This window comes from Penicillium solitum (genome assembly GCF_028829755.1).
Source record: "Penicillium solitum strain IBT 25940 chromosome Unknown utg000006l_segment0_segment0, whole genome shotgun sequence".
NCBI classification, from domain to species: Eukaryota; Fungi; Ascomycota; class Eurotiomycetes; order Eurotiales; family Aspergillaceae; genus Penicillium; species Penicillium solitum.
This window is the reverse complement of record NW_027072126.1, coordinates 294,687-321,119: the sequence shown is the minus strand read 5'-3', so window position 1 is coordinate 321,119 and position 26,433 is coordinate 294,687. Positions and strand designations below refer to the sequence as shown.

General features: G+C 46.9%; 10 protein-coding genes across 10 annotated transcripts; 5 read left to right on the top strand and 5 right to left on the bottom strand.

Annotated features, from left to right (window-relative positions):
* Window positions 1-1,770: 1,770 nt before the first annotated feature.
* Window positions 1,771-3,323, bottom strand: N7455_009244 (FAD-dependent oxidoreductase; the record flags this gene model as incomplete). Its single annotated transcript, XM_040962000.2, has 3 exons — window positions 1,771-2,645; window positions 2,701-2,966; window positions 3,058-3,323. 3 exons carry the CDS (start codon window positions 3,321-3,323, stop codon window positions 1,771-1,773), a joined length of 1,407 nt encoding a protein of 468 aa, XP_040807543.2.
* A 401-nt stretch (window positions 3,324-3,724) lies between these two features.
* Window positions 3,725-4,563, bottom strand: N7455_009243 (uncharacterized protein; the record flags this gene model as incomplete). Its single annotated transcript, XM_040962014.2, has 2 exons — window positions 3,725-3,942; window positions 4,046-4,563. The coding sequence occupies 2 exons, from the start codon at window positions 4,561-4,563 to the stop codon at window positions 3,729-3,731; spliced, it is 732 nt and encodes a 243-aa protein (XP_040807538.2). The 3' UTR covers window positions 3,725-3,728.
* Window positions 4,564-5,553: 990 nt separating this feature from the next.
* Window positions 5,554-6,710, top strand: N7455_009242 (uncharacterized protein; the record flags this gene model as incomplete). Its single annotated transcript, XM_040962006.2, has 3 exons — window positions 5,554-5,911; window positions 5,983-6,335; window positions 6,392-6,710. Exons 1-3 carry the CDS (start codon window positions 5,573-5,575, stop codon window positions 6,708-6,710), a joined length of 1,011 nt encoding a protein of 336 aa, XP_040807551.2. The 5' UTR covers window positions 5,554-5,572.
* A 468-nt stretch (window positions 6,711-7,178) lies between these two features.
* Window positions 7,179-8,094, bottom strand: N7455_009241 (DUF3425 domain-containing protein; the record flags this gene model as incomplete). Its single annotated transcript, XM_065606145.1, has 2 exons — window positions 7,179-7,897; window positions 7,947-8,094. The coding sequence occupies 2 exons, from the start codon at window positions 8,092-8,094 to the stop codon at window positions 7,179-7,181; spliced, it is 867 nt and encodes a 288-aa protein (XP_065460610.1).
* Window positions 8,095-8,400: 306 nt separating this feature from the next.
* On the bottom strand, window positions 8,401-9,517 carry N7455_009240 (uncharacterized protein; the record flags this gene model as incomplete). The annotated part of the gene is made up of 3 exons (XM_040962011.2): window positions 8,401-8,933; window positions 8,983-9,156; window positions 9,205-9,517. The coding sequence occupies 3 exons, from the start codon at window positions 9,515-9,517 to the stop codon at window positions 8,401-8,403; spliced, it is 1,020 nt and encodes a 339-aa protein (XP_040807547.2).
* A 1,305-nt stretch (window positions 9,518-10,822) lies between these two features.
* Window positions 10,823-12,407, top strand: N7455_009239 (MFS transporter; the record flags this gene model as incomplete). The annotated part of the gene is made up of 5 exons (XM_040962003.2): window positions 10,823-11,035; window positions 11,107-11,121; window positions 11,173-11,574; window positions 11,633-11,992; window positions 12,060-12,407. The coding sequence occupies 5 exons, from the start codon at window positions 10,823-10,825 to the stop codon at window positions 12,405-12,407; spliced, it is 1,338 nt and encodes a 445-aa protein (XP_040807557.2).
* Window positions 12,408-13,172: 765 nt separating this feature from the next.
* On the top strand, window positions 13,173-15,424 carry N7455_009238 (uncharacterized protein; the record flags this gene model as incomplete). The annotated part of the gene is made up of 4 exons (XM_040962021.1): window positions 13,173-13,538; window positions 13,597-13,970; window positions 14,022-14,688; window positions 14,744-15,424. The coding sequence occupies 4 exons, from the start codon at window positions 13,173-13,175 to the stop codon at window positions 15,422-15,424; spliced, it is 2,088 nt and encodes a 695-aa protein (XP_040807548.1).
* A 1,960-nt stretch (window positions 15,425-17,384) lies between these two features.
* On the top strand, window positions 17,385-19,198 carry N7455_009237 (sugar porter family MFS transporter; the record flags this gene model as incomplete). The annotated part of the gene is made up of 6 exons (XM_040962002.2): window positions 17,385-17,409; window positions 17,460-17,511; window positions 17,573-17,648; window positions 17,702-18,415; window positions 18,478-18,768; window positions 18,821-19,198. 6 exons carry the CDS (start codon window positions 17,385-17,387, stop codon window positions 19,196-19,198), a joined length of 1,536 nt encoding a protein of 511 aa, XP_040807540.2.
* A 2,290-nt stretch (window positions 19,199-21,488) lies between these two features.
* N7455_009236 (MDR family MFS transporter) lies at window positions 21,489-23,277 on the top strand (the record flags this gene model as incomplete). Its single annotated transcript, XM_040962012.2, has 4 exons — window positions 21,489-21,662; window positions 21,717-22,096; window positions 22,152-22,578; window positions 22,630-23,277. 4 exons carry the CDS (start codon window positions 21,489-21,491, stop codon window positions 23,275-23,277), a joined length of 1,629 nt encoding a protein of 542 aa, XP_040807555.2.
* A 1,143-nt stretch (window positions 23,278-24,420) lies between these two features.
* On the bottom strand, window positions 24,421-25,443 carry N7455_009235 (uncharacterized protein; the record flags this gene model as incomplete). The annotated part of the gene is made up of 2 exons (XM_040962010.2): window positions 24,421-25,060; window positions 25,133-25,443. The coding sequence occupies 2 exons, from the start codon at window positions 25,441-25,443 to the stop codon at window positions 24,421-24,423; spliced, it is 951 nt and encodes a 316-aa protein (XP_040807539.2).
* Between the last annotated feature and the right edge of the window lie 990 nt (window positions 25,444-26,433).

Sequence of the window (26,433 nt, the reverse complement as noted above, 5' to 3'; positions counted from 1 at the left end):
GAAGATCGGCTCGTAGCTTGTCCCATATATCATTTTCTTAACCCTATTTTTAAATTATGCTACTCCTACTTTGATTCTTTTGCCCTTCTGTTCCTTCTTCCACGTTTCTTCCACGTCATGCATGTAGGGTGGAAAATAATGCTAGGGGGAAGCCTTTAGTCATTTGATCACATAAATGATGAAAATGGAATAAGAGAAGGCCATAAACAGTGGGGCAATTCTATGTAGTGCTGCGACCGAGCTGTAGCCTCAAAGCAGATCGCTTTTCAGGATGCTTGCCTTACACTAGGTGTAAAGATAAATGTAGATGAAGGTAAGCGGAGATGCGACCAGGCGAGGAGCGAAAAGCCCGTCTCGCCACGGCCAAATTCAAAAGCCGAATCAAGATGACTCCAACTCCATACGAACCTTGGAATGCCTTTCGAAGCCATATGCTGCAATCTTGATCTAGGTCTGTTTCACAATAAAAATACCCAATTTAGTGGTTATCTAACGTGGCTTAGTTAATTACCTATTGACTCCCGTTGGGAATAGAGAAGGAGATATATATATATCTACAAGTAGATAGTTTCCTAAGGATATTTTTCTTCTTATATTCATACTATCACCGTGACTTGTTTCTCAAATTACCTACCCAAAGGATCTCGAGGCTGCCTGCCAAATTTAAATTTACACCAAACAAATACATTGTAGCCAGTTTGACAAACTCCGCCCAGATCCTTAGCTACAGAGCATGGCCCCCATCAGCCACCAACGGGAGGCCGCCCCGTTGGTGTCATCGCTGCAATACTCGGTCCTACGAAATTGATCTGGCACATGCGGTAAACCAATAGTCTCTAAATCAAATGTACCGATACCTGTTGTGGGCACTCGAGGGATCAGGGACATCCCGGCTCGATGAGATCGACCTGCGGTCCCCTCCCCAATGAACATCATGACTGACACATGCAGGAGGAAATTCAGGGCCAAGTAATATCATGATTTGGATATATACGCTGCAGGCCAACAGTGGAACGGGCCAAAGCGAAATTCCATGCGATCTTCAGCTGAGACGCTCGCGATGATTATGAGTGGCGACCAATCCATGCGCTTGGTACAGCGCGACGTTTTTAGACCACGATAAACAACATATTGTTTCGTAATATGAAATAATACCTATGTTGGTGGGGGTAAACGACCAAGTAAGAGAGGCATGATAACCAAGCGGCATGCACGAGGGGAAGACTCCCAGATCAAATGGAAAGAATAATTCTCTCACATTTTCATGTCTTTTCTATTATTGCAAAACCACGAGCGATATGAATAGAATGCATCATACGAACACAACTTTGCTATGGGCATCATGAAAATTAACGACCCACATAGCTATACATCCTCCCTAGATTACCAGCCCAGATAATTCATGCCCCGTCTTAGCCCAGACACTCTAATATAGTGACTTTGTAGCGCGCCGGAAATACTAGGTCGAGAGGAAATGCAATGTCGACCATGCGGAATGGCGATAATGATATGGAAGCTACTGTTCTATCTTTACACATGCTCGGTGGAATTTAAGCCTTCCCAATGCTTTAAAACCACTATGCATTTGTGTATCGAGCAGTCAAATGCACTCGATCTATATTTTCTAATAGAAAGTCGTCGAAAGGATGACTAACTGAGCAAAGCAATCTCCATACTAAAAGGGGTTGCGTCTAATTGTGTAGGATATTGTAATGGCAAAAGGTAAACCAAATTATATAAACACACTCATTGAGGTCTTTTCGCAAAGTCCTACAGCAATCCAAACCACAACGATTCAACACTATCGAGTCCAAGCACCTTTCTCCAATCCATGCATGTATACAAAATAGCAAAAATGAGGACATAAAAGCTAGCTTGAGGCACCCACCTCCAATTTGAGTGCTTAGTCCGATACCTCTCCCATCCGCCTCCACTGCGCCTTGGGGGAGGCAGAAAATCACACAAAACCCCATCGGCAATAGACTTGGATCCGATATACGCTGGCAGGTTGCCTGCATATGGTATGTAGTATCGGCCAAAGAGAGTCTTCAGTAGGCCATCTCGGACGTGTAGGCGGACCAGAAAGCGGGAGCTTTTATAAACTGAGTTGACACGGCCATGGCGAATACTGCGATATTGATGCAAAAGAGTCTGCACCTGTCCATCCGTGGGAGGCCAAGTGCTCAACCCCCTCCTTAAGCTTTGGAGTAGATTTGCAAGAGCTGCAGCATCCTCTATGGCCATGCTGGCGCCTTGTCCAATGTTGGGGGTCATCTTATGAGCACTATCACCCAGAAGAACTAGCCGGTCATGGTACCAGGTCTCAAAGGTGTTTTCCTCCAAGACTGTCATGGAGACTGTTTCCCGAGTCTTCCATAGATGCCCAAAATTAAGGTCTTTGTAGAATACTATACTTCTGAGTCCCTCTGCCGCGAGTTCAATGTCGCTTGCCATGTAGCGGGGGCAGTTCGGATAAGTGTATTTCTTGTCCAACTTCTGTATGACGAACCAATACACACGACCATTTTTTCCATGGATTGTAATAATGGTCAAGCCGTCAAATAACGCATTCACTTGTTCTCCTGGAATCAAATCCTTGATGGGGGAGGAGATGCCGAACATACAGCGAAACTCCACCGTGAGATCTGTGCAGCGTTTAGTCCCCATACAGAGTAGAGAATACTGTTTATTTCCACTTACTAGGTCTCTCATTTGCCACTCCGGAGCTGGTCCTTTCGAGGGCGTTCCAGATTTCCTGCCGAACTTTGCTGTGGACGCCATCTGCGCCGACGATAAGGTGGCCTCGGTAGATAGATCCCGTGGACGTTCTCACTATAGCTGCCTTACCGCAACTTTCGATTTTTGTCACTCTTTCCCCCAGGCGAATGTTTCGATGATCTGGGTAGCTTTCATAGAGTATTTCAAGCATCTTCTGTCGGTCCAGGAAGGCGATTGGATAGCCAAACCTATGCAGTGCCATCAGAACTATTAAATACTCTCGCCAGAAGAACTCAATGGAGAAAGACCGACCGTTCACTTATCACCTTTGGAAAATACCTTTTGAAGCTGTAACCGTCGGGATAGCGGATGGTTGCTATAGTCAACGGCTCAATGTGTTCCTCAACCAGCCCGTACAATTGGAGTTGGTCAAGAACGCGAGCTCCGTTTGGGGAAATACCAATGGATGCCCCAATTTGGGGTGCTGGTTCGCTATCTTTTTCGAGGACAACATGGTCAATTCCGGCGCGTTGTAGGCAATGTGCGAAGGTCAGGCCTCCGATTGATCCGCCGACGATGATGACTTGGAACTCTGACTTGCTCATGTTGGATATTTAGATGGAGGGGGCGCCCGCTAAGATAAACTCATGGTATGCTATTCACAATATACACTTCTGGTTCTAATATACGTAGAATATAAAGGCTTTGCCATGCGCATTCCTGAGACCGATTAACTTCCATTTCCCTCATACCCCTGTCGACCTACATAGATAGGGGACGAGCAAGCTCTCTTTAGATTACTATCCTATGCTCGGTAGTGGTATTTAGAAGGGAGCTACATATATTGATCAATCTACCTATCTTACTGCAGGGTTATCTACGGGATAGTGCTGTGGCATTTCCAGAGATTGAAACAAAAAGAAATTTACTCTTTTCGTCGTCTCATTTTCTTCTCATCTTTTTTCGATACCGTCCGTCACCACCGATACAATCCTATCCCCGTTATCACATCATTTGACCTTTCTTGTCCGTCCCGTACGAAGGCTCTCTTCGTGCCGCTTGACATGCCAGTAACATAGCCCATAAGAGCTATCAACGATTAGAAAAGCAGCCACACTCCACAGCACGAGGGGGCTATTGAGCCATGCAAATGATTCCGGCCAATACATCCAACGCAGAACTGCGAACCCAATCACGCAACACGAGCCCAAGAAGCGAGAAAGCCTAAAATGCCTCAGCATAAGCGCTTGATGCATTTGTAGATGGGAGGTTTGTTTCAGGGGATAATATTGCATGGGAAACGGGTCAAAAAAGCGGGACCACATACCATAGAGAGTAGGAAGCACCACGGGTACTTCCGCGACAGAGAAGCTGGCACAGACCACCAACACTCAGCAAAAGCTGGGCCACAATCGCACCCCAGGAGTACGCCAATGCAGGGCCAATTTCAGATGCGAGAGCGAGGTGCCCAGTGAGGAAGCCGATGATTCCGATGCCAAAAATCCAATGGAGATTACGCTCGACCAGTGGCGCGTGGCTCCATTCTCGTGGTGAGAAGCTAATTGCAGCATATATAATGCCAACGTTGATGAGCAACTCCAAAATGATCAATCCCCGCTCAAGTCGATTTTTGGAGGGATAAATCAGGCCATAGACAATCTCCCATGCAAAGTTGCAACAAAGCGGCATGATAGACATTGCGTAGGTCCCTTCCTTGAACGACGTGTGGACCATCAAGGCATAATTAGTCACCCACCCAATTGTAACCCCGAGGAGGAATAAATCCGCAAGAGGCATGACAGCCTGATACTCTATCGGGGCTTGGGGCCCGTCGAATCCGTCCATTATGGTGAACCTTGTAGATCAAAAAGAATGAATCAATCGATTTCTGAACAAGAGTGTTCTGAGTGCGGAAACAAAACCCCTCAAAGACATGCCTATTTATGGATTTAGCATAGGAAGAGATACCGCGCGCAAGGTACTTGATGAGCTCGCTCTCTGCACCCTGCAGTGCACAAACTGGGTGATTATGCGTGAGTTCCAATTTAATTACAATAAGCACATGACCAGGATGAGTAACATAGGAAATGTCAGTTCTCAAATTACCATCTGCACTAAGCCAAAAAGTGTCCCTGACAGGATTCTTGGTGTGTGATATTTTTTTACATCGCGATGATTAGTGTTACCTGGTTAAAATAAAGCTTCAGTGCCCTCCTCCCAAGCATATTAGAGTTTTCTGTACTTCAGTAGGGCAAAAGGACCAGATGATATTCCAACCATGGTCTACCACACATTTAGGTACCTACCTACTTCGGGACTTGAAATGAAACTATATGCATCTTACGAAAAAGGCAATTCCAATGCAGGCGATGCACTGTAATAACGCAATTATATTGTCATGTTTTATGATCTTATAATGTAGATATTAATATGGCCCCACAGAATATGTATAATAAACCTGGTTTCGGGCTGACGCAACTCCTGCATGCACACGATACGGGGGAAGGTTACCAGAGTTACATATGCATCCTTTTCGGAGCCCCGGAAACAAGAATTTGTAGGTTCCACCCGCTCTATTTGAAGTCGACCTGCAGAAATCCCGTAGACTGGTCAGTGACCAGAATATATTGCATGCATTAACAAAATAGTACTGGGGTAAGCGCAGAAAATGCGACGTCGGTTGTGGGTCTAGAGCTTCCCTTGTAGTTTTTCTGCACATGAGGACTAGCACCTGATGATCTAGCAGCACAACAATATCACCAGAGGGATTGCTTTAAAAGTATTGATGTTTGAATGTTGATTATACATTTGTATGCCCTGTTCTCTTCATTACGATTCATATCATTCTTACATCATGAGCCTCTTCGAAAGACTTTTCAGACTTTTTGTTCAGGAAGCCAGTCCCATGCTGGGTATGGTTGCTGTGAGCGGCTTCCTTTATCTAATTATTGACAATATCCACATTCCTCGATGGTGGGACAAAAAAGCCCACCTGCTCGGACGAAAGAATCCCGAGAGAATAACTACACTGGAATGCCCTTATGATTATCTTCGGGAAATATACGGCAAGCATCATTGGACAGCGTTTGTCCACAAGTTATCCCCGACCCTTCAAAATGACGACCCTCCCAAGTACCGGATGGTGTTGGAAATTATGGATGCTATACACCTTTGCCTGATGCTAGTTGATGATGTGAGTTCCAAAACCCTCTCCTTCCTCGCGATATGGGTTCAGGGCAGCGCATCTGAATGACAGGTTCCTAGATCTCCGATGGGAGCGATTACCGCAAAGGACGACCCGCTGCACACAAAATATACGGCCCATCAGAGACAGCAAACCGCGCCTACTACAGAGTCACCCAAATTCTGAACAAAACGACCAAGGACTTCCCAAATCTCGCGCCATGGCTCATGCAGGATCTCCAGGACATCCTTGAAGGTCAAGATATATCCCTCGCCTGGCGCAGGGATGGAATTAGTGGCTTCCCTATCGCTACCGCGGACAGAGTTGCAGCATATCGAAAAATGGCCTCTCTCAAAACCGGATCCTTACTCCGTTTACTAGGCCACATTGTCCTAGAGAATGATTCTATGGATGAGACTTTAACTAGGGTTGCGTAAGTGAGTCCCTTCTCCAGGAATTCATAACGATTCAGGTTTGACGTTCGTATAGCTGGCATTCGCAGCTCCAAAATGACTGCAAGAATGTTTATTCTTCGGAGTATGCAAAGCTGAAGGGCTCTGTGGCCGAAGACTTGCACAACCGCGAGATGATATACCCTATCGTGCTAGCATTAGATGCACCTGACGGCCATTGGGTGACTGGGGCCTTGGAATCTCCGTCGCCCCGCAATATTCGCAATGCCATGAAGGTAATTCGATGTGACTATGTGCGGAACATATGCATGAATGAACTGGCTAAATCCGGTGCCTCGGTCAAAGAATGGCTGGAAATATGGGGTCGAAAGGAGAAACTGGATTTGAACGCATGAGCTTGCGCGATACGTGTTCATGGGCCACATGTATTGCGAGTCTTGTCACGGTATTTCAATTAGGATAATGTCAACGGAATCATGCAACACGAATACAATACATTTATTATACGACCTTTGAGTGTGGATCGCCCGCGAGAGAAAGTGATTAGATGACAGAGCTCGGTCGTCTCTGCGGCAGAGTAGCCCCAAATCCCTTCAAAGCCACGCCCAGGAGATGTTCGGGGCTATCAAGAGGAGCAGAAAGAGCATTTCCCCTAAGTACAAGCTTATCTCCGGTACGAGCTCTCCATCCCTCCGGGGTTATCTGACAAATGTCACGGTCTGGAGGTACAATGTTCACATTGGTTGCTTTTGGTGTTTGGCTGCCCATATTTCATCTTATATAAACGTAGACAGCAGAGAAAGGTGGAAAAATGGTTAGTTAATTTCGGAAATGGAAGTTTCATGTTTGTAACAACATTTGATTTAAATATAGCGGAATATTAGTTTCTCCCCTCGACGGGCACGCCAACTATTTGTTGCGTTCATCAATTCAGGACACCCTCGAACAACCCATTGCCATTTCTTCAGAAATGGCTCAGTCACCTCCCAGTTCCGTACGTCCCAAGGCTCTCCCCAAACTAGCAGTCCTGCATCCATCGTTGACTCACCCCAGAAACCCATAATGTCGTGACAAAGTTGTTCGTCGTCCCAATCATCGCCCGCTTCGATGAGATTATCGCGCATCTTGGGTAAAGGAAAGAAGTCCAGCCACGGGTGATGGTGTATCGATTTTTGAATTCGAGTAGGCTGCATGTTGGTCGGAATGAGGCTGCTATTTCCCGGGACAGAGGGACTTTGTGGCAGAGCTGTATTGAACGGTGAAATGGCGTCGTGGTCCATCCAGTACTCCGACCAGCCGATTAATCGCAGGTTCTGGGCGAATGCACGGAACACGTTCACTTTCGTTAGCGTCATAAGATGATCGGCGGTCGGGTCTCCTCGCGCGTAACTTTCAAACGCGGACTTGGCGAATCTCTCTAAAATATTTTGTAAAAATTCGGGGCTGTGGCAGAAGTTGAGTTTCGGATTGTCTTGGGAAGAACGATCTTGTGACTGGACGGTAAAGGTCGAACGAGCGGATGGTACTACATTTAGGCTCTTGGGGTGGATGTCTTTAGTTGATGCCAGTCGCTTGCGCTTCCCTGGTAAATATTAGCGCTTACTCAACAAAGTGTAGCGAAAGTGACATACGGTAAGCCCTCTGGTTTATGCGGTTCTGTCGCCGACGGCGTTCGGTCGGGTCACTCAATCCAGACCAGTTGTCTGTCACTTGCTCGGCGTCATCAGAGGCGACATCAGGGATGGAGATTAGATGGTCAATTTTCGAGGTTTCGGTCATTCTGACTTAATCAGCGCTAGGCTGTCGCAGGTTGCTTATGGGACAACAGTTTTCAAGGTGCCAGCCCATGTTGAGGAAGAATCCAATCGGTTTGCTTGGCGATCGGAGTTACTCACGGAGTTAAGAGATGATGTTACTGTATGATCACAACAGTGCAACAATAGACCTTGCATACATACAAAGTGGATGTGATGTATGTTTTAAAGATGGATGAAATGTGGGAAGATATGTAGCAAGGTTCTGTGCATTTCAAATCTTTGCGATTATATATGTAGCTCACGAAACTAGCACCGCAACAACATTGACTTATCTAAACTCTGCATACGAAAAGTCAGCTGGGGCCAGACATCGCTGGCGCTCTCCATATGCATATAGGCCCAGCATCATGCCAGTAAAGTTGGCCCCAACTGGAGGTGCTGCCGTAGCAGCACTATTAGAAACCGACCCAATCCAGTGGATGTCAGATTCTATCCCCTCAAGATACCCAAATCGATACTCGCTACCACAGTCAACTGTGAGAGTGACAGCAGTATCTGTGTCCAATCTACGCTCCACGATATCGCCCTCTGATGGTCGAAAACGAATGAAACGGCCCTTGCTATCCTTCCTGATACCGATGCTGCTATACGTAAAATAATTTAACCATACCACAGTGCCAGCCTCCGTTTCACCTACCGTCGGCTGGAAGGAGAGCCTTGTCTCCCATCTGCAGACGAAGTGAGTTTGCTTGCGAAAAAACATGGTTGGACTGGCCGGCACTGAAAGGTTATAAGGCCCACCATGGAGGCGAAGGTAATTGGGGCGCTCGGTAAGCGAGTAGTCAGTTACGAAGGGCGTGTCTATTTTCTGGTCAGGTGGGCTCAGCCAGGTTCACTCTTTGGGCCTCACTTTTTCGATACCATCCAACTTGCATTTGCGGGTCCGAAAATTCATCTCTCCAGGAAACCGGGGTATCAAATTCATAAAGGCCAGGTCCATGGGAGTTGAGACTGATTTTCTGTCCTCCATTGATCACAGGCCAGTCATCTTTCCATTCCAAAGGAACTAGAAATGTCTCTCGGCCTGGGAAGGTTAGTATAATAACCGCTCAATACTTTTGAGTCGCCATACCTAGCACTGAGTCTTCCCACGTGTCTCCCTTTCTTGTGGGACGAACACCGAGAACAACTGCCCACCATTGCCCTTTGGTGTCCTCGACCAGATCGGCATGTCCCGTGTTTTGCACTTCGTCTTCAACGCCATTGCGCCAGAGCGGGTTATTCGGCCCGAGCTCCCACGGTCCTAATGGACTGACCTCACTGCGGTTCACCCATTCGCTATGGCCACTTTCAGTACCACCTTCTGCTGTGAACAAATACCAATAACGACCGCGTTTGAAGATATGGGACCCCTCGGCAACACCAGAAGAAGATTCGCGGATCATTGTAGGCGCTGACGTAGAATTCCCAGTGGCCAGATCAACAGTACATATATGAATCGCAAAATCCTTCAGCTTAGCGCCAATGGTTGGCTGAATCTTTCTGTAAGTGGACGATAAATACACAGTTCCATCGTCATCCCAAAAAAGCTGTATTCAACTGTCATTCCCGCAATTCTTTTAGGGGAGTGGTCAAAACTCACATCTTGATCAAAGCCAACTTGATCAAAATAGACTGGATCAGACCATGTCTTCTCATTCCATATATCGGTTGTTTTGACATGAAATCCCTGTGGCCAAACTCGGTCATCCTGTTGAGGACGATAACGCTGAAAGCTCGCGGCAATGATATAGTAAACCCCTTGGTGGTAACGAATTGTGGTTGCCCAGACACCTCCCCCCGGTTCCGGTGTATGAATTTGAAGCTGGCTGGGACGTGTCAACGCATGACCGATCAATGTCCACTGAATCAAATCCTGGCTGTGGTAAATAGGAACTCCGGGAAAGTATTCAAAGGTGGAGGTGACCAAGAAAAAGTCTTTGTCGACACGAACAATTGATGGGTCGGGATTAAACCCGGGTATGATGGGATTATTGTAACTCATTCCTGTTAAAATATACCAAGTTGACAGCGCCTTTGAGTGGGCTTCCAAGGATATATATGAATGCATATATTCCGATTGGTGGAAAAACAACACCCGTATGATCCAAAATGTGGCCCAAGTTCGTATTTATTGCAGGGGAAGGTCTTTCAAATGGAGTGCTGATGGTAAATCGCGATATAGGAGTATATACGGGATGGTTTAATCCAGGATACAATACTTTGTTCTTTGTGGAATTATCGAATCCAATGCATATAAGTTATTGGGCTGAATGCACTCGACAAAATCGTCCGCGATCAGGGACGGTATTCGTCAATCTAAATCCAATTCTCATATCTAATTAAGGGATGATTTTGACACACGAGTACTCAGTCCTTCACAACAACTGATTCATGGAGTTTATCTACCAAAACAGTGTCTCTCGGTCTATGACCTCTCGGCGCATAAATATAACAAGCACAAGAATTATCGGAGCAAAACAAAAACTGGGAAAGGCGTCTAACAAGCCGTTCAAGGTCGATAACTTGGATATCATCCTCACCCGATGTTCTGCCGAAGCAATGTGGGGGACGTCACCATCCCCTCATCTCAATCTGGCAATAATGCGGGTTGACCCCCCCGCGCCAAGGAAAGAACGGACTTTTGGGCTGTCATTGCTGTTGATGGTTCTACTTGCAAACAGAATTCGCACCGCACTGAATCACACGCTATGGCAACTACCCGTGTGATTCAAAAAATGCGCGATTCGAATCTCATCGCTCTCGAGGCTTTGCCTCATAGCCAGTCAGATACAGGTTCACCTTTGGGTCCTGAAAGCTTTCCGTTGTTGGAGAAATGGAACCAGCCTCGCGTCAATATTCATCGAACCCTTGCAACATTCTGGTCATTCCTAGTCATGGGTGCGAATGACGCAGCCTATGGTGTAAGTTGATTTGGCCCAAAAGGAGCACATTTTGATTTCAATGTTGCGGGATATATGCTGACTATTCGCAGGCTCTAATTCCATATGTAAGATGAAACCCCTGCAATTGACAACAACCTGTCTCATCTAGCATACAGCTAGAATCATACTACCATCTATCGTACACGGTTGTGTCTCTCGTTTTCTTGTCACCTCTAGTAGGCTATACAGTCGCCGCTTTTCTCAATCACCGCATCCACTATACGTTCGGTCAACGTGGTGTGGCCATTATCGGGCCAGCGTGCCATCTCATTGCCTATATTATCAACTGCGTTCATCCACCCTATCCGGTATTGGTGGTCGCATTCATCTTTGCAGGGTTGGGAAATGGCCTAGAGGATGCTGCATGGAATGCATGGATTGGTAACATGGCTAATGCAAATGAGGTGCTGGGAGTGTTGCATGGGATCTATGGAGCTGGTGCAGTTATGAGTCCGTTGGTCGCAACGTCAATTATTGCCAAGGGTGGTCTGCCGTGGTATTACTTTTATTATGTCATGGTAAGTGCTTGGGCCTTGGAAGGTTTCTCGCAGGTATTGACCACGAGTTAATGCTCAGATCGCTTGTGCGGCCATCGAATTGGTGGTTTCTGGCGCATGCTTCTGGAAATCAACCGCCGCCGATTTCCGCGCATCCAACGTACCCTCATCGGACGAGAACAAAAAAGGTGGCTTGAGAGATGCACTCTTCAAGCGCCCCGCTGCCCGGGTAACCTGGCTCTGCGCATTGTTCCTACTGGGATACGTGGGAGTAGAGGTCGCGCTGGGAGGGTGGATTGTTACTTTTATGATCCGAGTTCGGCAAGGTAGTGCTTTTGCTAGCGGTATGACGGCCACTGGATTCTGGTTGGGAATCACGGTTGGACGGGTAGTTTTGGGGTTTGTAACACCCCGGGTGGGCGAGAAAGTCGCAATTTCGGTGAGCCTCACGCTTTTTTGGGGGGGGGGGGGGTTGCGATAGAACCAGACTGACTGATTTCCAACAGATATATATAGTGTGCTCTATAGGATTTGCTTTGGTTCTATGGCTTGTGCCCCAGTTCTATGCGTCGGCCGTGGCAGTGTCTCTGCAAGGCTTCTTCCTTGGACCCCTTTTCCCCGGGGCAGTTGTCATCGTTACCAAGCTTCTTCCTCGGCACCTGCATGTCACCTCAATAGGGTTTGTCGCTGCCTTTGGGGGTAGCGGGGCGGCAATCCTCCCTTTTGCAGTCGGTGTGCTTGCACAAGCCAAGGGAGTGAAAGTGCTACAGCCATTTATCATCGCCCTATCTGGTGCCATTCTCATCACGTGGTTGGGATTGCCGCGGGTGGCCAAGCTCAGACGCAATGAATAAATCAACATCTCTCACATGTTGACATGTGAGAATCATTCGGGAAGTTTTTTTTTGTTATCAGATCCGATTATTTATCTCGGACTTTTCGCTCATCCCGTATGGAATGTTGTACTCAATTTCACGTGAGCCTTTTCTTTTCATGTTAACAATCTGACCACATGACCACATACATGACCGGGTGTATAGTTTGCAAGTTTAACACCTCCAAACCGAGGTCATTTCCCAGAATTCCCAGAACATTTCCAGGGTTATATGTATTCCAAACGTAGACGGTGTTAGTGCCGATCGCGGGTGATCTCATCACTCTCTCAGACCCGATGATCGGGGTCAGCTGATTTCGGGACTGGTTAAGCCGTGAAAGCCGTCAACCCGAAATGCGTACGGAGTATGTTCTCCCCGCTTCCCCATATCAAAATTAGTCCATGATAGAAATGTGCGGGGCTGACTCGTGTGACGGAATAAATGATCGGTAATTAAGAAATTGTGGGAGGACTCCATACATCCATCCATGGAGGTATATACTCCAAAGAGGGTCTTGACAGGTGTAAAAGCCAGTCAACCTCGGGAATTGGAAACCTCCGAATTTGGAAGTTCCCCGGCCCTCCGCCATTTCCCACTTAGTCAGCTTTTTTAAGCCGAGGCTGTTTCCTAATTTAGACCCTCGGCCCTTCCAAGCTTCCTCCTTCTCTTTGGGGTTCATAACCCCATCTTTCCCCGTTCTTTCTCTCCCATCTATTCCAATATATCCCCCCTTTCTCATTCACAATGCCAACACCTCCTCCTAATTGGGTTAAGGCCCTGAAGCCGTCGGGTCCGCAAGGATCTGAGCTCCTCCAGCAGGAGCGCGCTCAATCCAATGTCGACGTGGAAAGATTATCCGAGTTGCTGCACACAAAGGAAACTCTAGAGCGACGAGCATCCCTCCTAGCTCTTTTGCAACCCGAAAAAGTATTTGATAAGTCTCAAAATCATACTTTGGGCCGCGTAGAGCGGCTCCAGCGGTCGCTGGCCAAGGCCAAGCGCCTCCAGCAGCTCGCAGAAGAGCACAAATGGTCAATGACAGAGCTTCATGCGGCCAATGACTTGATCGGTGAACCTACTCCATATGGTTTGCACGCCAGCATGTTCCTGGTAAATAGATTGCATCCCCCCGGCAAAAATCCAACTGACCGCTTTGATCGTTATCTAGGTGACTCTCCGGGAACAAGGCACCCCCGAGCAGCACAAGCTGTTCCTTGAACGCGCAGAAAAATACGAGATCATCGGCTGCTATGCGCAAACAGAATTGGGTCACGGATCGAACGTGCGCGGTTTGGAAACCACCGCCACCTGGAACTCCAACGATAAGACATTCACCATCAACTCCCCAACATTGACTGCTTCGAAGTGGTGGATCGGATCTCTCGGGCGCACGGCCAATCACGCTGTGGTTATGGCCCAGCTGTTTATTGATGGCAAGAACTACGGTCCTCACCCATTCGTTGTGCAGGTCCGTGACCTCGAAACCCATCAGCCCTTGGATAATGTATATGTGGGCGATATTGGTCCCAAGTTTGGCTACAAGTAAGTCCGTTCTCACTATTTGGCTAGCACTAGGACTAATGACTAATTTAGCACTATGGATAATGGTTTCCTGCTGTTCAACAACGTCAAGATCCCCCATGTCAACATGCTAGCCCGCTTCTGTCAGGTCGACAAGGAGACGAACCACTATGCTAAGCCTGCTATGCCATCTCTTGTCTTTGGTACTATGACTTGGGTGCGCGCCAATATTGTTCTCGATGCCGGTGGTGTTCTGGCTCGCGGTGTCACTATTGCGACCCGGTACTGTGCAGTTCGGAGGCAATTCCAGGATCGCGATGCGGATCCACACGCGGGTGAGACCCAAGTACTAAATTATAAGATGGTCCAAGTGCGCTTGCTCCCGCTTTTGGCATCCATGTATGCCCTTCATTTCACTGGTCGCGGCATGATGCGTCTGTATGAGGAGAATCAAAGCCGCATGAAGGCAGCCAGTTCGCCGGACCAGGAGTCGCGGGGCGCTGGACCCGAGCAGCTCCGCGCCGGTGCGAATCTCCTGGCGGATCTACATGCCACCTCCTGTGGTCTCAAGGCTCTGGCCAGTACCACTGCTGGTGAGGGTCTGGAGGTCTGCCGCCGCGCATGTGGTGGACATGGATACAGCAGCTACAGCGGCATTGGACCGGCATATGCGGACTATCTGCCCACACTGACCTGGGAAGGTGACAACTATATGTTGACCCAGCAGGTTGCACGTTACGTACGTCGCAGTTCTTTCTTCCATTCTATCCACTTGAGACTGACAATATCAACAGCTTCTTAAATCTGCCCGTGCCGTCCTAGCTGGCAAGCCAGCTGGCAACGACACTAGCCAGATCCTCCAGGCATACCTCGACCGACGCGACAAGGGAGCTTCATTCGATGTGCTCGATGAAGACAAAGACATTGTCGCTGCCTTTGCATGGCGCACGGCCCATCTGACTTTCGAGGCTCTGAAGCATCGGGATGCTGAGCAGCGCTCCTGGAACAGCCTTTTGGTTGACTTCTGGCGTTTGTCTACGGCTCACTCTCAGTACATGATGGTGAAGAACTTCTACGAGGCGGTTTCCTCCCCTCAACTCTCAGCGACCTTGGATCCAGAGACCAAGGGCCTCATGCACCAATTATTCCGACTCTTCTCGCTGCATACTTTGGAGCGCGAAGCGGCTGAGTTCTTCGCTTCCGGTGCGGTCACTGTGCGACAGATCACACTGACTCGTACCACTGCGGTACTAAAACTGCTCGATGAGATCCGCCCGCACGCTGTTCGACTGGTCGATGCCTGGGCGATTCCGGACTGGCAGCTGGACAGCAGCCTGGGTCGCTATGACGGCAAGGTGTACGAGGACCTGTTCCGCCGGGCAAGCGAGGAGAACCCTGTTAACGACTTGGTGTTCGACCCTTACCCATGGAATTCGGCATTGCTCAAGAATGAGCCGGCCAAGAGCAAGCTGTAAATTTTTGGTTCTGCGATACACCTGTTCTTCTGATGTAATTTTTATGCCTTTTTGGTTTGAAGAATAGACCATAGAGAGATGAGCTATATACTAGATCTCGTAGAATGGTCAATGATTGTGTTAAACCCCTATTCTCTTGGTTCAGCTTGTTCTCTAACGAAGCTTTTGCAATTCATCTAGATAGTGATCATACTTGAGTGGGTACCCAGATTGGACTTGCCATGCTGAAGAGCCTATTGCTGAGGATTCACATCCCACCTACTGATTGCCCATGGACCCTGTTTACCAACATGCCACCTCACTTCCTTCCGTAAGGTTGGTTGGCAACGGACATTATGACCAGAGTCCGATTGTCTTTTCTTCCTAGGGACTGGAATAGAACTTGAAGGTTGTGTAGGGACCCATATCCGAACTCAAACCGATAGGGTATTGATTTCAGGTCAAACGTGCAATAGTTGACGAAATACCGCTCGATAAAGGTGGATCTTGGGAACTGATAATACTTGCCTTCGGGCTTAGGGGGTCGGGTCGTGGGAATCACAATTTCACATGACAGAGCTGTCATCAGAATCTGCCTCTATTGAGACACAACCTGGGCGTAGCGCGAGCTTCCACATTCCATAAGAAGCATAAGATATATACCAACCTATGCCAGATACCAATCCAAAAGGAATGCTGTGTATGGTGTGGTAGTGTGATTGAAAAAGTGGAGGGTGAACTTCGATTTCGGTTATATAAAGCATCCCTGGGGATGATGGCAATGTGGTGTCGGGGGGTGGAACCTAAATTTTTCCACGGGTGAGAGATAATGAAATAGGAGACCTCAGGGGTGTATGTATCAGATAGACGAAGATATCATGAAAGTTCGAAGACCTTGCTCGGTGAACTATACTATACAACCTAGTCAATACAAGACTTCATTTACCAGAATGATCCTAGGCACCAGTGAGACACCGCCAGAAGATGAAAGAAATGATATCAACTTCAAGCAGCTAAGTGCAAGTAAAAAAGAAAAACAGGGATGGGACAACCCATTCGGACAACCCAGATGGAGCATCGAAAGGGCAATGATCCGAGTTCAGCTCTGCATATAATTTACCCGACCTTTGTCAGGAATACGTATTCAATATAAAGTGAGCTCACCTAGGCTCTTTGATTCGAATTAAAGCCCTCCTGATGCAAAAAGCTCGTACGATCCGCTTCCATCAGAGCACCGCCATCTCACAGACTGGCATATTTGACAAGTCGATATAATGGACATTTTCATGGTACTAGTAAAGAAAACATTTTTATAGGAAGAAAATATAGGTCTAATCGGGCGTGTTCGGAAAATATTACAAGAAATGGGCCGACAAAATGACATTTGAGAATGAGTACTCACCTCGTCGATATAATCTAAAGTAGAAGAACTGGTTTGTCTGGGGGCATGACGTCGGTATGCCGATCTGTTGCGAGAAACGGTCTCGCTTTTGGAGCTTCGGAAGAAAGAAGGTATTTATGTATAACTGATAATAGGCAGAACGCAAACCGTCTCGGAATTCATATCACTCAATTATCCGTGCGGGAGGTTGGGCTGAGGAGTCACCTAAAACCGGGGATAATCCCGCGGATAAATGAACATCTCGGTTAATAAGGGGCACATCGAATGGCCCGACTGGTTCTTCGATACACTACTACTCCATATAGGCCCGCCAATGACGCCGTGTCCACCCCCGACTTTGGTGCCCCGACTTTGGTGCCCCGGGTTTCTCCTCCCCTCCTCCGCAATTCATGGCCGTTTATCTTTTCCCGTTCCAGGGTCAATGCCCCGGCCCCGGAATCCTACCATGCAACGTCGCGTGGCCCGAGTCGACGTGCCGAATCGTGCATTGGCCTGTCAATCTGCTCCTACTTTACTTATAAAAGCGCCTTCCCGCAAGCCCAAGGCTTCGATTGACAACTTTCATAGTCCAATCCAATCATGTATACTATAACAAACATTTACGGTATGTATGGTCTGGCTGTTGAGAGTACTCATGACGCTCATATTCCACAGTTCTTGCCGCCTTTGGTACTATTGGAGGCGCTCTTTTCGGCTTCGATGTGAGGTGTGTACATTCTACATCCTTTCCCAGATATGATAACCATGGAGACTAACACAAGCTATAGCTCGATGAGCGCCTGGATTGGCGTTGATACATATACAGATTACTTCGGCTCGCCAGACTCCAACCTCCAAGGTGGAGTACGCGATCTCCAGTCTCTAATTTTGATTCATGTGCTAATATCCCACAATAGATTACAGCATCGATGTCCGCCGGTTCCTTCGCCGGTTCAATTGCAGCGGGTTGGTTATCGGATATTCTTGGTCGGCGCTATGCATTAATGATTGCCTCTCTTGTTTGGATCGTCGGTGCCATGGTCCAATGCAGTGCACAAAATGTGACGCATTTGGTCGCCGGACGTGTTGTCAGCGGACTTGCAGTTGGCGTGACCTCCTCGCAAACATGCGTCTACTTATCTGAACTAGCGCCCGCTCGTATCCGTGGTCGCGTGGTGGGCATTCAGCAATGGGCAATCGAATGGGGTATTTTGATCATGTACCTCATTGCATACGGCTGCGTGATTGGCGTATCTGGGACGGCTGCTTTTCGGATTTGCTGGGGTGTGCAGGCCGTGCCAGGCCTCATCCTGTTCATCGCTTTGTTCTTCTTCCCCGAGTCCCCTCGCTGGCTTGCCTCGCAGGAGCGTTGGGAAGAAGCATTGGACACATTGGCAATCATTCACGCCAATGGTGATCGCCATGACCCAGTTGTACAGGTAGAATTCGAAGAAGTCCGAGAGGCTGTGCGTGTGGCACATGAATCTCAAGAGGTCTCATTCCTGGCATTGTTTGGACCTCGTGTTTGGAAGCGCACGATGTGTGGAATGAGTGTTCAAATGTGGCAGCAACTTCTGGGCGGTAACGTTGCCATGTATTATGTGGTTTACATTTTCGAAATGGCTGGCATGGTAAGTTCCCCCTCAAGCGAAACGAAGGAAGCTGAAGCGGTTATGCTTACCATCAACTACAGACTGGAAATACAACCCTGTGGTCCTCCGCTATTCAGTATGTCATCTTCTTGGTGACCACAGGCTGTATGCTTCCCTTTATCGATCGCGTTGGGCGAAGAAACCTACTTCTTATCGGATCTGTCACTTGCATGGTTGTGCACTTTATCATTGCTGGTGTCATGGCCAGTAAAGGCAACCCAGTTCCAAATGTCAATGGGAATGCCAATTTGACGTGGGAGATCAAGGGCAGTGCAGGAATGACAGTCATCGCCTTTTCATACATCTTCACCGGCATCTACGGCCTGACTTGGGTATGCTATATTCAATTATGTTTGTATCTGAAACATCGTCTAACATTTCTAGGCTCCAACTGCATGGATTTATGCCGCCGAGGTCTTCCCCCTGAAGTATCGAGCGAAGGGTGTTGGCTTGTCGGCCGCCACCAACTGGATCTTCAATTTTGCTCTGGCTTACTTTGTGGCACCAGCCTTCCACAATATTCAGTGGAAGACCTATATTATTTTCGGGGTATTCTGCACTGCCATGACTTTCCATGTGTTCTTCACGTATCCTGAGACTGTGGGCCGGTCTCTTGAGGAGATCGACCTAGTCTTCGAGACCGATATCAAGCCATGGCGCACTCACGAGATGGGAGATCTTTTTGGGGAAGAGGTTGAACGTCGCAAGGAGCTTGGTGCCAAGACGGATACCAGTGGTGCAACCCATGAAGAAGTGGTCTAAATCAACGGCGGGTGATAGCTCCGTAAGCAGCACAGTCGACCAGAAATATATGATTTACGAACACCCGATCCCTGAACTGAGACATTTTATAATCATATCTTGTTGTACGATTATTATATTCAATGGACAAAGATATTGACGTTAGAAATGTCGCATCTGCATTGCTTCGACAAAATCCACATTGGTGGATATCTTGAGCATAGAAGTCAATGTCACATAAAGTGATGCCGTACACGGTGGAGATAACAGGAGTAATATCCATGGACACCTTTTAATAGAGCTAGAACATTGGAGACGCTTTATGTGCAAATTGATTTCATTTAGAATGAAAGCGTCGACTCTTACAAGGGGTATCGGGCAGATGGATTCGTGAAATGACTACAGCGAAATAACCCAGGGCAACTCGGAATAGTGAAGCCATAGTAGATGGCTGGAGAAAATAACCTCGTCCAAAACAACAGACCTATGTTATCTCTCCTCGCTAGTGGCTCCGTTGCAGTATTGTTCTGTATGTTGAGTATGGCTCTGATGGTGAGCCTTACTCTCCTTATTTAGGAAGCACGATGGACAGCATCGTTTTCGATATCATCCAGAGTATGCAATAGTCTACTACTGGGACTATATATATAGGGCTCAGTATAAGCGAGCGATCAGTCTGGTCACCCATCGAGCATGACAGGACCTGCTTTGCTTCTTCCTCGAGCCCCTTAAGGATAAGCCAACGAGGTGACTCGGAGAATAACGGCGGCGAAGAATGTTTGGAACCCCAGCGGGAATCTTCAAGTAACTTCGGTTGGGTCTACGAACATCAAGTCAGAATCAATATAGTAACTGATTGTGATACCGCATATGATCATGGCCCTCCCCGATCATGAATATCTGACCGCGTCGATAAGAATTGCAGCATTATATTCGATGTTAGATTTCTTTTAATGTTTAGTGCCTACCTTACCAATCCATCAATCACATACAACCCGTCAACCCGTCAAGCCTCGGTTACCGCACTTCTACTTTTGTCACCATAAAGCTCCATAATGTCTTCTATCTGTATCATCAGCCTAAGAGGCATCCCAGTTGCGAGCTCCTTTTTCTTGGGAAGAAAATATCTCGAAGAATAAAGTTGGACAGTGGCTCACGTGCATTCCTCGGAATAATATTCACTTCTCCACTTCCATCATCGATGAATCAGGATTCCTAAAAGATCTACTGACGCCAGAAACCCGGCGCCCCTTATAACTACCCCTTCGAAATGACGCTTGAGGTATTTGTTACTGCCGAGTCCCGAATGTATTTGCAAAGGGCAATCTTATGTTTCGTTTACACCCAGATCAGATCACCAGAATCCTTCCAATCCATAAAACCTAATTAGTCCTCGCAATGCTAGATTTCTAGTATACTTGTGTATAGTCATACGAGGATGGTTTGTGAGGCATGCTCAAACTTTCAATACTATAGTTTAATGAGTGTTGTCATGGCCTTGTGGCTACCCAATTAGCACCGCATAAATATATATAATATCGTATCCGAACAGTAGACCTGTCGAAATGTTCATTTGTGTTCTATGAGAAAACCCGTAGTTTTTATAATAATAAAACACACACACTGCTTTTTGCGAGTCAGTCGGTTATACAGAGGTGACAGGTGAACTATCATTTACTCTCTGTACCTTCAGTCTTGTTTGGGAGAGCACCGGAATATTCGTTAGGCTTCCAAGCTATTTATTACTCAAAGTATCAATTGACAAGAAATCATAGGATCTGTGTTGGTGAAGTTACAGTCTCACTGGAATGCAGGGTTTCGAGATTCATCACGCCGAAAGTGATCGACCTCGAGTAACGAACGAGATCAAATGACACAATCTTGTCATGAGATTGGTTTCCCAATCGAACAATTTTCAGAGCATGAGATATTCTTTGAGCAAAGGTATAGATGCTGCTTGGATTTATAGAGTATCTTGTCATCTTGTCAAGAAAAAGGATACTGCATACCAATCAACGTAGCAAGAATGTGAAGTGAAAGTGAAAGAGCCCGAGCATAAATCAAGATATAAGCCCCTTGCATACTTTATCGGGTTACATCCGGCTGTAGTAATGTAGGTCCATAGATGTCCTACAAGAAAAGTACTGTACGTCCACACTCAGATTTAATGTGACGGTTTCTACCTTGTCTATTTCACACATCCCTCGGACTTCAGTCTGGATGATTCGACCAAACGCATTTTTATGAGTTCTCACCATTTCAATATCAACTACGGAATTCAACAGGAAGTTTCATGGCAGACGGTTCAAGCATGAATGACTTCAGGGATCAAGATAACACAAATCGAGATGACATCCCATTGAAAGAGGCTAGAACCGAGAATAGTGATGATGATGATGAAGAAGAAAAGCAAGTCTATCCACCGAGTTCAAAGCTTGCTCCAATTTTGATAGGACTTTGCTTTCAATCTTTTTGTATTGCCTTGGTAAGTTTCAAGTTATTGTCACGATTTCATGAACTAATGTGGACGACTTACCAGGACAACACAATCCTCTCAACCGCGGTTCCCAAGATCACTGAACAATTCAACTCACTAGGCGACATATCTTGGTACGCCAGTGCTTACCTTTTAACCACGTGTGCCGTCACTCTACCATTCGGCAAGGTATACACATATTATTCAACAAAGTGGACATACATGATTGCTCTCGGCTTGTTTGAACTTGGATCCCTAATATGTGCAGTCACACCAACATCGAAGGGATTGATATTTGGGCGAGCAATTGCCGGCGTCGGATCTGGAGGATTGTCACCGGGTGCTCTGCTTGTGCTCGCAAACAGTGTGCCCCTTCACCGACGTGCCCTCTATTTCGGAATTATCGGCAGCACTAGTGGAATTGCGACAATCACAGGACCATTGTAGGTCCTGCTATTTCAATCGCATCGCACAGAATGGCGGCTAATTCTACAATAGGCTAGGGGGGCTGTTAACTGATCATGTCAGTTGGAGATGGTGTTTTTGGATAAATCTGCCCTTTGGTGTTCTCACTGGCCTTGTCATTTTACTGTTCTTCAAGGATTCCACATCGCCAAAACCCAAAATAAGCCGACTTGGGCAGCTAAAGCGAATGGATCCCCTCGGTATACTTGCATTCATCCCCGCGGTCGTCTCCCTTCTATTGTGTCTCCAATGGGGTGGCACCAAATACAGCTGGGGCAATGCTCGAATCATTGTCCTATTTGTTCTGTTTGGCGTACTCGGTTTTTCATGGTGCATTATCCAGGTCTGGCAGCAGGACAATGCCACAGTACCGCCTCGTTTACTCAAGAATCGAAATGTGCTTGGGGCAGTAATCCATGCTACATTCCTAGGTGGTTCTTTTTTCATCTTTGGATACTATGTGGGTTCTAAATGCAATCCTTCCTGGCTTCATTGCTAACAAGTCCCCAAGCTCCCTATCTGGTTTCAAGCAGTCAAGGAAAATTCTGCATCAGAATCTGGAATCAACAATCTTCCAATGGTGGTCGCTATGATTGTATTATCTGCTTTAGCAGGATTATTGGTGAATATCGTTGGATACTATACGCCACTTATGTTCGCTGGAAGTGCTTTTCTCGCGATTGGCTCTGGACTGTGTACAACTTTCAAAGTGAACAGCGGACATCCGCAGTGGATTGGATACCAGGTCATACTTGGAATTGGAGCAGGACTTGGCTTCCAGCAATCGATCAACGCACTTCAGACTGTACTGCCATTACAGGACATACCGATCGGAATTGCCATCATCACCTTTGCACAAAGTCTCAGTGGGGCAATGTTTATTTCGATAGCCCAAACAGTTTTTGAAAATCGCCTTGTGGCCAGCATAACGGTTAATGCTCCCAACCTCAGCCCAAACGCAATAATAAAAACCGGAGCTGCGAATTTATCCCAACGCGTGCCCAAAGATATGCTGCCATCCGTCCTATATGCGTACAACATTGCCATCGTTCAGACATTCTACGTGTCTGTTGCCGCCGCACTACTCTCATTTATTGGTGCTGGACTTGTTCAGTGGAAGTCCATGAAAAGACGGCAGAAATATGACGGCGCAGCTTGATCCAGTGAATATCAGGAGTTGGCTGCTTTTCTAATTGATTGATACCCTATGTTGTTTTTGGGTTGTTCGTGAGCATATTCCGTCGTGATTGTTGTACATAAGGAGGTCTAGATTGATCTCAATTTCAGACTTGATACAGCCAGTTGATATGTTTGCATGATGGTTAATTGCTACAGGGAAATCATGACCCAATGAAGATAAAAAAAATACAATACTTCAATTCGACGCTAGATTGCAGTTCAATGATACTATTTCACTCCGAAAATGTCGCCTTCGAATGATTGGCATAACTCTCTCCATGTTGGCCACTAGCTATGTATCAACATCCACGCATGTACCAGCGTGTATCGGATATGTATGTATAAGCAACGGTCCATTTTCGCCCATCAACTGGGGCGTTAGAAATATCCATCTTTTCTTTCGTAAATTAGATCTTCGCCTCTAAATGTGATCGAGCGCTTAGAACCATGGCTGATACCATTCGCCAATACAATGGAATAGCCCACAAATAAACATGGTCACTAGGTTTGTTCCGACATGTATCGTGTTACAGATTGCACTTAAGAGGGTTATTAATGAAGAGATAGCGCCGATAAGTAGATGAATCTCATAAGCTTGAAAATTCGGAGATTCAATCGAGTTTTGAGTTATCGAAGCGGAAACACCAGCCCTGGAGGCCCCGTCGGAGGCTGAGAGCAGTGATATTCCACCCATAATGCCATTGGCGTATTGTGAATATTTTAAGATTCGTGACCAGGTCTATAATATAATTGACAATGAACTTCAATATGTTAAGATACTCAATACTTGACACTAGTGTCATTCGGATGATAGCAAAGCAACCACGTTAGATTCACATTTAATGCTGTATCATATTATATTTATTCAGGCTTTTGAAACACAGTCAAAAAGAAGCGGCCAAGCTATCAACGGAAAATCAAAATCCCAAGTTATTTTGGAGACAGTAGGGGTATCAAAATAATATGAACAATCGAGGGCTCCTTCACTCAGCCGGAAAGAAGCGATCCCAAGCATAGAAAGAAAGAAGAGGTGATCTTTTGCAGATAGAGGCAGATAGTTGCGAGACTCCCTCATGACAAAATGAATTGGACGATCCGTATCGAAAACTAGCAATCAATTACATCATTGCGCGGGCAGCTCCGCAGCAATGTGTTTTGAGTCGAGTTCATGAAGTGACGTTGACCTGCTAGAGTCGAGTTCATAAAGTGGTTTTGGCTTGTTTGGGTGGCTGTGCTTGGCTTCCGTGGACCCGTACGCTGCTCCATTATCTTCAAGTTCTGTGGGCGGCATGTATCTGTTGCGATGTGTAGGCTCTGTGCCGTCGGGAGAAGGGTCTTCTTTCTTGGCTTTCCGTCGCAACATCCATATCAAAACTATCACCGCGAGTATGAGAAGAGCGCCAACAGATATACCAACCCCGATGCCTGCTTTGGCTTCGGTCGACAGCCCGCTGCTGGACGAAGGTGTTTCCTGGGCCGTCGATGTCGGTGTCGATTTTGATGTTGCTGTTGCTGTTGCTGTTGGATCACGGATTCCTGTGCTAGTTGTGGTTTGGAATGAGCTCGTCGTAGTGGCGGTAATAAGGTCCGAGGCACGCCAGCGAATAGAGACTCCTTTGGCATTGATACCGTCTGCTGTGGTCGTCAAGCTAGAAACTACCCCCCCTTTAGTGTAGGTCCAAACGCTCAGCTCGGTGTGTCGGGAGGTACACTGGTTCGTGGTAAACCAAAGTAGATCACTTCGGGTCTGGACGCTGTAGTTTCTGATCAGGGGGAAATCAAGTTAGTACAAGTCCATAGTATATGTACGAACGATCAAGAATGCTTGCACTCACATTGGACAACAGGTGGCATGGGTTTCAGCAGCCTCCCCACTAGAAGTATAGGCTGATTGGAAGGCAGTCCAATAGCCCGATGGACAAATACCAGGAGAGTAGTAAAAGTCAGTCGCCTGTGCATATCCCGAAGGGAAGCAAGTACTCCAGTCCGTCGGACCAAGGTTCAGCCACCAGCCAGTGAGACCTGTTGTTACAGTGGTCGTGTAGTAATCTGTACCGGACAGATTTTCAATCATGCACGTGTCGGTCGTACATGACGGTGGGGGTGTAAATGTTGTGGTCAGCGCAGGAGGGCTGGTAGATGTCATTGCAACTCCGAGACGTGGCAAGCACGTACGCGAGATACAGTGGCTTCAGAACCATGGAAGTATTTTGCATGCAAGTACTCTAGGGAATGTCACTCCATGGGGAGATGTTTGTAGAGAGAAGGAGTATGGTGCATTGACTGTGTAGCAAAGTGAAAGAGAGAGAGAGAGAGAGAGAGAGAGAGAGAGAGAGAGAGAGAGAGAAGAGGGAAGCCCTGTACCTAGGTAGGATCCATCTGATATCTGATTACATGGCCCTAAGCCTCTCAGGGTAACCGCTTGGGTAACCGCTGGCTAGCCGCTGGGTGTTATGTATATGGTTAGCGGGAAGCGGGAAGCAGGGGCCATTGGCGGGCCGAGTTTCAAATGGGCGAGAGACTATAGATAGAATTCTATGTACTCCGTCCATTACATAGTATGTACTGTCTTTGAAACTAGGTCTGGAATTTAAATTTGAGCATACATATGTAAATACTCTTTGTAATAGCTCCGTTTGCCTGCCTCTACTGCTTCGAGTCTCTATTAAACGTGATTGGTTTCAAGCTCCCTCTATGTAGCTTGAGGTCCGTGCATTTCCTAATACCCTGCCACTCCCCAAGTCTGTTTCTACTTTTAGCCCAACAGCAAAAACTTCATTAATTTCCATTAATCTCCATTAATCTCAACCTATTATAATCGTGGATGATCATACTTGGTTTACTTGTTTGCTTTGTTTGCTTGAGTGCAGAAGTACCTGTAAGCCTTGCCCCTCAATGTGTCGAGTGAGATCGGGTGCTCTAGGGCTTTAAAAAGACTACGTGCGAAAGGCTACTAGTATTACTATCGTTTTTATTCTTGAACTCTTTTTTTTTCATCTCTTTTCAACAACCCTCCTCTCTTAATCCACCATCAACATGGATCAGCTTCGCACCAAATTCGCCGCCACAATCGACGCTCTTACGTGAAATTCACAACCCCCCCCCCCCCCCCCAAAAGAACAAAATCCCGAACTTC